The 10028-nt window shown below is 37.9% G+C and overlaps 1 protein-coding gene and 1 pseudogene across 2 annotated transcripts; one reads left to right on the top strand and one right to left on the bottom strand.

Annotated features, from left to right (window-relative positions):
• Positions 1 to 1637: 1637 nt before the first annotated feature.
• Positions 1638 to 2942, top strand: LOC149822111 (uncharacterized). Its single transcript, XM_089980944.1, has 2 exons — positions 1638 to 1868; positions 2691 to 2942. Exons 1-2 carry the CDS (start codon positions 1647 to 1649, stop codon positions 2775 to 2777), a joined length of 309 nt encoding a protein of 102 aa, XP_089837070.1. The 5' UTR covers positions 1638 to 1646; the 3' UTR covers positions 2778 to 2942.
• Positions 2943 to 7099: 4157 nt separating this feature from the next.
• Positions 7100 to 8394, bottom strand: LOC149822110 (RING-H2 finger protein ATL52 pseudogene; annotated as a pseudogene). The gene has a single exon (XR_016425776.1). The product of XR_016425776.1 is annotated as an RING-H2 finger protein ATL52 pseudogene (transcript).
• Positions 8395 to 10028: the final 1634 nt, after the last annotated feature.

Genomic DNA, 10028 nt, shown 5'->3' with positions numbered 1-10028 from the left:
AAAAAATCTTATACTACAAACCTCTATTTAAATGCATTGTAATACTTGATGTGAGTTGTATTGCAATACTTGGTGTGAATGATTAAAAATTTTATTTCAATGTATTGTAATACTTGATACGAATGATTCGAATGCATTGTAATTTATCTGAATGTATTATAATTTATGCAATTAACGAATGATTTGAATTAGTGCAATACTTGATGTCAATGATTTGAATTATTTGAATGCATTGCAATGCTTGATGTGAATGACTTGAATGCATTGTAATACTTGATGTGAATTATTTGAATGTATTGTATGACATATGTTATTTGTTAGAATATGGTTCGTGGAGGTTATAGTGGTCGCTCATCCAGTAGTAGCCAGGCTCAACCTTCATCTTCACGGGCTCCTGTGATAGGTATATCATATAACTAATTAGATGCTTGATTAGTTCAAATGCACATTCTGAGAACTTGGTGTGTATTTTTTTACAGATGATGTTGCGCCTGTATACGACCCACCTACACCAGTTGATCGCACAAGTCAACAGCCAACACAGGAAACAGGGTCTTCACAGGCTGGCACAAGAAGACTCATTCGAATAGTGTATATCGATAATCGACCGTAAGTATTTTGTTTTCAATTATTGCATATCTTTTAAATATTTTATATTGATATTTACTGTGTAACAATTCATGTGCAGCACGAGGTTTGAGCCACAAGAAGTAGTACGGGAGATTAGGAATTCACTTCTTCAACATCTACCAGGACCAGTTGCTCAATGGAAAGAGTACCCAAAGGAGGTATTAGACAGATTGTGGTCCTCATTCATGGTATACAGTTGTTCCTCATAGTTAATGTGTTTCATATTTAATTTATTTAAGCAATGTCTACTAACTTTCTGAAAATATTTGTAGGCTTCGAATCGCTTTGCAACTACGGTGGAAGAAAATGATGCAAGGAAGGTGTGGCAGAAGGTGGCTGCCAATCGATTTGCAGACATGCTGCACACTATGAAGACTGCAGCAAAAAAAGCATCTGGCGTAGTAGATGATCCATTACTGTGGAAGGGCCATGGTCCTATTACTATCAGGAGAGATTACTGGGATGAAATGTGCGATATGTGGGCGGGAGATGCATTTAAAAATCGCTCTGCGAAGGCTTCACAAAATCGATCGAAGATGCCCGAAGCCCATCTACACACAGGTGGATCTAAGACATTTGGGAGCCACCTAAAGAAAATGGTAACTCATCAATATATAATATTAATTTTATAAGTATAGTTGCAAATTTGTGTACTAAATCTTTTGTCATTTAACTTCGCAGGAAGCAGAAAAAGGAGGCAGTGTACCATATAAGGATGTGTTTGTAGAAACACATAAACGGAAGACCACGGGAGTCTTCGTATCAGAGAAGGCGAGAACGACAACGGTATGTATTAATTCTATTAATAATCATTGCAATATATATGCAAGTCATCATAATGTTATCATTAATTATTAATGAATACTTTAAACATTATTTTGTAGGAGGCATATGAGCAACAAATGGTAGAGCGATATGGTGAAGACGCTACTCAGCATCCATCATTTGATCCTACAGCATGGGTGACTGCAGCAGGTGAACCCAAAAAAGGTCGCGTGTTCGGGTTTGGGAGTAATATGAACACTTCACCAGTTATTGGTTCTTCCAGTTACGGCTCACCAACTTCTTGCGCCGACATAAGCTCCAAGCAGCCGACTATTCTTTCCGGTGATGATGTACGCGAGATCATTAATGAATCACTGAATAACTACTTCCAATACACCGTCGCCCCCTTTCTCCGAAATGAGATCAAGGCCGCTGTTCAGGATAGGGGATCTTCGATTCCAGGTCCCTCTCAGGTATAATCACATATATAGTTTTTTTGACTATCTTAAAGCACATCTGAGCATGGTAGAATCACATATAGAGTTTTTCTAGATGCCTTAGAACACATATGAACATGCTATAATCACATATTCAATTTTTTTACTGCCTTAGCACACATATGAGCATGATAGAATCACATATATATATATTTAACTTTTTGTCTGTCTTAGAGCACATATGAGCATGATAGAATCACATATAAAGTTTTTTTGATTGCATTAGAACACATAAGCATGCTATAATCACATATTCAGTTTTTTTACTGCCTAAGAACACATATGAGCATATTATAATCACATATTCTGTTTTTTGACTGCCTTAGCACACATATGAACATGCTATAATAACATATAGAGTTTTTTAACTGCCTTAGAACACATATGAACATGTTATATATCATTTATGATAGAATCACATATAAAATTTTTGGCTTTGCCTGCCTTAGAGCACATATGAGCATGCTATATTCACATATTCAATTTTTTTACTGCCTTAGCACACATACGAGCATGATCGAATCACATATATAGTTTTTTGCTTGCCTTAAAGCACATCTGAGCATGGTAGAATCACATATAGAGTTTTTTTATATGCCTTAGAACACATATGAACATGCTATAATCACATATTCAATTTTTTGACTGCCTTAGCACACATATGAGCATGATAGAATCACATATAGAGTTTTTTTATTGCCTTAGATCACACATGAGCACATGATAGAATCACATATAGTGTGTAATTTATTTCATTATATTTTGTTTATCAATACTGACTATTCTTTTCTTGTGTAGGCTGCTAGCGATAATCAGGGTAGTGGAGCTGAAGGGACAGATAAAGACAATGAACAAGAAGACGCACAAAATCTTGGCGATGATTAGAGGACTGTGTTGAAGAAGTTCTATTTTTTTTATTTTTCCTAATTGTAATTGTTGAATTGTAAATAATTAAACTTTTTAGTTTTAAGGTGGAACGATTAATTATTATAGATACTTGTTATATGAATTTTTTTGTGTGGTTTGTTTTTTATTTACAGGAAATATAAATTGTACAGGAAATATAAATTGTACAGTTCTCCGTAATTAATTTTTAAATAAATTTTTTTTTATTTTTTTTCGTTTTTGCGACAGATTAGCGACGGATGATTCCGTCGCTATTCATATTAATCTAGCGACGGCTTAGCGACGGAATTAAATCCGTCGCCACGCCGTGGTCGCCGTTTAGTACCGGCGGATTGGCGACGGAATATAGCGCTCGTTATTCCGTCGCAATTAGCGACGGACTTGGCGACGGAATTATTCCGTCGCCAGTTAGCGTCGAAATATTCGCGACGTAAGCATACTGTCGCCGCGTTGTCGCTAATCCGTCGCTAACATGGTTAGCGACGGATTAGCGACGGATTAGCGACGAAAGGTGGTCGTCGCTAATCTACTGCTCTGTTGTAGTGTTCAAACTAGCATTATGTGAATCCAAGATTATTTAAATTATGAGAATATAAACATTTCAATGTATATGTATTGAAGTCAGTTCTCATTTGATGCCTTTATGGTATAGACCTGGTATTGGTCTAATTCTGGATCCGGATAATATAATGCTTGATATATTTGGATTTAATTATACATCGAATTTAACTTTGGATCCTAAAAACATGGTTTTGGACTATAGTAAAATCCTAGTAACCCATAATTGAACATGAGAATGAACTTGACAAATAATCAATTCAACCCCAAAATATGCATAAATCCAAATAAGATATAGACCCATAAAATAAATTTGCATAAACTTTGTGTTTGCAATTGAGTTTATTTTGAATATCTTGGTTTTGTTATTTTAATTAATAACAACATCATGAGATCCTAGAATATCTTGTTGGATATGATTTGTGGATGATTCATGTTATGGATCTAATGTCCACTCTTAGTTGATGAGTCTAAATAATAGAATATAATAGATTCACAGATCTAATGGATTTGGACTATAATCAAATCCTATATAACCTATAGTTTTATTTAAGCAATTTAAACATGCATAAATCTATATTAGATCTTGAAATGCTTTATATAATGGAATATTATTTTTTATATGCTTTATATTTTGTTCATGTTCAAATTTTATTAATATATAGATCTGAGATAGCCTTGTATTGATCCGAACCAAGTTAGATTAGATTCGATACTATTGGATATGATACTTGAAATAGGTTAAATTCTAATAGACCTAATGGGATCCAGTAAAACTATATTGAATATGGTTGAACATGAATGAAATTTGTTCATCATACAGGAGAGTTGGATCCATATTGACACTATGAGATCTCTAAACGTTAGTCATATCACTTTATTGCATGTGCTTATAGTTAATCCTTGTTTGGAAGGTGAGGCCACCTAAAGCAAGGTGCTTGTGAGGCTCCACCGAGGGTTTTCTTTGATTTGGCAAGAGTTCCTCGTCTTAAAAAAATTTTGATGTCCCTTAGACTGATAAGGTGGATCTTTTAAATGGTCTGCGTTGCTTTTGAAGGATGGTGTTATATTCAATCAATTAGTTAGAACTGACCTATCTAAAGTTTATAAAAATCTTCAATGATAGGTGAACGTCATATTGCAATATCGATTCTAGAATTTTAAACACGCACGACCTCATCAAAAAGTTTAGGTAAAATAATTAAAAATTATAAGTAATTTCATAATGCAGGCATGCGTTCCGCATCCTGTGAGATTCATTAACGAGTTATCCACATGATATATAGTACACTTTTTGACAAAGGCAATCTTACAAGTATTGGATGGTAATGCAAATGTCAAAGCGGTCTACCAATAGATCCATGCAATTTTCTTTTTTGGTGTAAACAATCGCAATCTAAGCTTGGTTGGTGGGATAGCCACCTAACTTCAACTTACTCTTGAAAAAAATAAAATATTTATTCTTAGTTTTAAGTAGGCTTGTACCTTCTCTCTGAATATTTTAACATCTGAAGCACACTATTTTGTGAAAAAACGAGAATTATCACAGATTTGGTAAAACCATCCCTGGGTGGTTGGCCTTTTTTTCTTTTTTTTTCCGGCTAGGCCAAGGGAACACCCCCTCTACAATCAACAACCCTTGAGGTCCCTCTTGTCCACCTGAGAATACAACCAACTTCGACCTTGCAGCAAGGACGCTCCCTTGGGTTTTGAACTCATGACATCCCGTCAACTTAATAATAATAATAATGTATACAAGTCCCTACCAAATGAGCAGAGCTCTTGCGGGCAGGATAGTCCTTGCCTTGAACATGCTTGAATAAAAGTTGTTAGTACAGATTCTTCTCAAGCGTGGTGTCTCTTGAATTGAAGTTCTTTGTTAGTTGATATATCATAAACCACCCAGATTCTTCTAATTTAATTATCCTTTACAATAGGATACATAAGAAAAGCTTAAAATTAATGGCTTGGGTTCCTGACTATCGTTCAGGAGACTTGACGTAACCAACTAAGCCAACATTTGCGAAGCCAAATTGGTACAACTCAACATTATTTCGGTTGGACATCAAGCTCTTGTATTGTGAAACAGTAACATGATATAGGTATAAAAGTCAGAAGCTAATAAATTACTCATATGGTGTCATTACTACAGCTATGTAACAACTGCACACATTGGCGAGCTGCACGCGGCCGGGCAGCAGTGAGGAAGCTGTTGCAGTGCGTGTCACGTGTCCACGGTGGTGCAGCAGTTGCTGTTGTGGTCCCTTCGGTTTGGCGGAGTCGTGCACCCACAGCAGGCAACGCGTTGCGGCAGATGGTAGTAGCTGCAATCTCTTCCAGTTGCTGAGTTGCATAGCATGGGGTGATGTGGGCTCAGTTCAGTAAATGCCAGTGTTGGAGACCGCTGGAGGTGGCTGCAGTGAGAAGACTGTAGGTGCCTTGAAGGGTAAGCTTACATGCAGCACAAGGTTTGTGAATGCACAGAGCAAGACTAAGGCATTGCTATGATGGTTTGGGGCATTCTTTTGTGCAACACAAGGAAGCACCATGCACAGGCTAAATGGGAAGCGACTCAAAGGCTGGGTTGAGCATAGCTTGGAGTGTGGCACACGGAAGGAGTTCACACTGGCCAAGTCAGAGGCAGACAGGCAAGAAGGGGCATGCACAAGCTTGCTTGGAGGTGAGCAGTCTTTGCAGGAAGCTGGTTTGTTGCTATAAGGAAGGTGATCTGACCTTTAGTATGTTGTAATAGGTTACTGCAAGGGAATGAGCTTGGTGGATGGTTGGGTTCACCACCTGATGTAAGGCCAAGTGGCAAGTGTATAGTGTTGCTTGTACGAAGTACGAACATGTATACTGAGGGCTCTTATATGGGCTCCCATGAACTGTTGGGCGTATGGAAAGTTAAGTGTACAACAATAAAACGGGCCAGTAGAGCCCTTTGAGAACTCTGAGTGTTTTTGTGGGTTGGTGTGTGTTTTAAGAGTACCTTGTGCCTCTAAGTCTTGGGATTTACCTTGGACCGTCTCTGAGCTACCTAGTGTGCGAGTTAGGCTGCTGTGCTACTTGGGTAAGTGGTGCAAGCCGCATAGAAGGCAAACTTGGTGAAAGTTATGCCTCCGTTACAAAGAAATGTTTTTTCATTTGGTGGTGAACGATTTATTCAAAATTTTAACTTTGCTTTGATATTTTTACCTCAATTTTTTAGAAAGTGGAGAAGGATGACAAAATTCTGTTGCAAGGATTCCCATGAATGGTAAAGTGAGAAAAGCTGTAGTGGGCTTCTAACGTGCATTATGTTTTTTTACCACATTCGCATAAATCTAAAGAATCCAACAAAAATTGCACAGTTTCCAAGTATATATAAGAGAGAGAGAGAGAGAGATCTTAGTGTAGTGTAGATCCTGGTGAAAAACATCAAACCATGTCTAGTGCAAAGAAACCAATTATTCAAGCAAGCAGGTGAACTCTTGCATATGAATTTACAGACTACAAAGATATCGTACTGGATTCCATAGACATATCAAATCAATGTCTAGTAATTCATTATCACAAAAACCAAGGCTTCAACCAGTCAAGTCTATCCTGGATTTGAGCTCACAATCGCTAAATCATTCCATTTAACAAACGTTTAGAATCGTTGAATCATAAAAATGTTCTCAATAAACTTAGAGAAAAGGAAAGAGAACTAAACCAACAAATGGAGATTATCTTTACAACATGAATTAAATCATACTGCTTTTTCACAGTGGAAGAATTGAATTCCTTCCTCTGCCATGTCTAGAGAACAGGAACTTCCCACTTGACAACGACCTTTTCATGACCAATGGGGCTCTCACTGTGTGCAAAATCCTACTTCTTGAAGCATCCAACCTACTTCTGCACTTGCTCTGCTCCCCTGTAACAACCTTTGAGCATTCAACATCCACAGAAATCCGGCAATCCCGCGCCCCAGATTCACCACGAGCATCCTGTTCCATATCCTGATCAGTCGACAACATAGCAATAGACATGCAATTCCTGTTTGATGAATCCATTGAGATCGATCGCCTTAACGCGTGGATTTCTTCGTCGCCTATCTCAATTATTCCATCTTCCTCCCTGCACAAATCGCTTAGAGCTCTTATACTAATCTTAGGAACAATACCCATTAATCTTTCTTCATCACGATCAATCCCACTTAAAGCAGTTGAATCCTCTGCATCAATGGTACTGCTCCCCACATCTTCGGTTATCGGAATATCGACATAAATCCCGTTCTCTGGCAAGTTTGTTGGTTCTGGAACCGATTCTTGAGGGGTCACGATGGCAATCTCCGGTGACGGCAATTGAAGTGGAGTTGCAGTAGGACTAGATAGTACACTTGCTCTACAGAGAGGACAATTTGAGTGTGCCTGCAACCATCTATCAATACAGGAGAGATGAAAAGCATGACTACACTTGGGCAAGAGTCTAAGGCTCTCATCTTCTTGGAACTCACTCAGGCAAACAGAACAATCAGGGACCTCAATAAGCCCATCACCTCTCTTATACTTGCAAACAGTGATAGATTTGATCAAAGATTCATCCAACCCAGAGGTTGGGATTTGCCACGGTTCACTTGGAGAAGTATTGTGATTTTCATCAAAATTCTCATTTGGGTTCCCTTGGGAAGGTCTCCTCCTCGAATCCCGATTGCCACAGTACTTGGCTACCACAGTGTAATAGATGACAAGAAGGAAAGCACTAGCCAGGATCCCAATGATGGCAATCACCAAAGGGGATAAACTCGATCCTGAATCCTGGCCATTAAAACCAAGAGGGGGAGGTGGGGGGAGGATTATGTAACACCATTGAGGGCAGTAGATACTACAAAAGCCTTGTGAGCAATCTGTTGTGTTTTCAAGGGGTATCCATATTTGTTGGTACTCTGGAGAAGCCATCCAATTGGGGAAAACAAAAAAAAAACTCGAAACAAGCAGTCAGTCAATCTAGAGAGAAGCTCAGTAGCTTACCTGGTTTTTATATCTTACGAGAGAGAGAGAGAGAGAGAGTACCATGCAGCCTGCAACTAAGGGAGGAATAAAGAGCCTGGGCTGGGCATGTTGGGAGGTGATTTGTACAGGAAATTTTGTGAAGGGAATCGTCGGAATAATAGAAAGAGGGAGGCTTTTGCAGGAGTGCTTGGTTGGAAAGTTGGGGAGAATTGAGAAAGGAGCTAAAGGTGGTGGTTTGGTGACACATGATATACCTGTTTTTGTATTTGACCGCAGGGTGATGTGATTTTTCACATGGAAACGGAAAATAGGTGCTGATGATGACTGTGGGAGGTATGTTCAAGCCAGTGAACAGGGAAATTATTGGGCGTATGGTGGCTTTCAATTCAAGTTTACCTTGCAGTGCACCTCTTCTTTTTAACTGTAGCTATTGGATGGATTATTCTCAAAAGAATACAAAGAATTGGGCAGGACCATGTACCTTTTGAGTCAGCATGTAATGTGGATCTCCTGGTCTTAGAGATTGGATGGTTTTGGTTTTAACACTTATTTTGGAGTCATGTCTTATCACCAAAAGTGGGCCCGCGACATTAGGGGTGGGGACTAGGCTGTGCGGCCAGTGGCACCCGGGGTCCGGCTCGCCCGACTTGGTGTTTTCAGCCTCTGCCTGACCGTTGGCCTACCCTAATCTGCATTACATTCACGGTTTCAGTTTCCAAGTTGATGGTTGACATCTCAACTAATCTAAGGCGCATCAGCATCTCTCTCTCTCTCTCTCTCTCTCTCTCTCTCTCTCTCTCTCTCTCTCTCTATATATATATATATATATATATATATATATATATATATATATATATATATATATATATATATATATATATATATATATATATATATAAGGCCAGATTTGTTAAAAATAACCCAAAAATGCCTGTTAGGTCATGGTAGGCAGTTACCACTTTTATTATTTTAAAGATTTGCCTGACTAACCCTCTAGATGTAATCTACATGGTTGATTTAGGAGAAACCCGCTCTTAGATCATGTTTTTTTGGTTGCACATCCAGGTTGAAAATTCAATGGCATACAATGTACCAAATTTTCAACCCTCAAAAAATCATTTTTCTTTATGTCGAGAAAATACAATCAAAGGATCAATATTACTGCTATTTGAACCAATGTTGTCAGTATCGTTGCAAATGGGCCTTGTATCGGCAGAAAATGGATAGGGTACTAATCTGAATAGGTTATTTTTTAATAAATGTAAAACAATGCTTAGATTTAAAATTTTGATATCATTTTAATGGTTTGAACACGTGTCATGTTTTGATTGATACAAAATATTTTTTAATTATTTTTTAAAACGGTTCACTCCAATTGTTTTGGGATGAAGGCGTAGTTGTTGTTGTTGTTGTTTAAAACGGTTCACTTGAGATTTGGTATTGTTCAATTCACCTGAATCGTTGTCCAAACGATTTGATAGCCTGTACGATTTTGATGACATTGATTTGAACCATGTTGAGCACGTCCATGGTGATCAAAATCACCTTCTTCTATGAATTTCAACTAGAGGATTCAAATTTCCACACACACACGAGTTGGACATGCTAATTATGAGACATTGAGACGATTCTGATACATTACAAAACAAACATTATTTTAATGTTTTTAATACAAATATATATTAAAATATCAACT

This window comes from Nuphar pumila, chromosome 11 (assembly GCF_984573655.1).
Source record: "Nuphar pumila chromosome 11, dmNupPumi1.hap1.1, whole genome shotgun sequence".
NCBI lineage: Eukaryota > Viridiplantae > Streptophyta > Magnoliopsida > Nymphaeales > Nymphaeaceae > Nuphar > Nuphar pumila.
The sequence above is the reverse complement of the archived record's forward strand: the minus strand, read 5'-3'. Positions and strand labels throughout refer to the sequence as shown.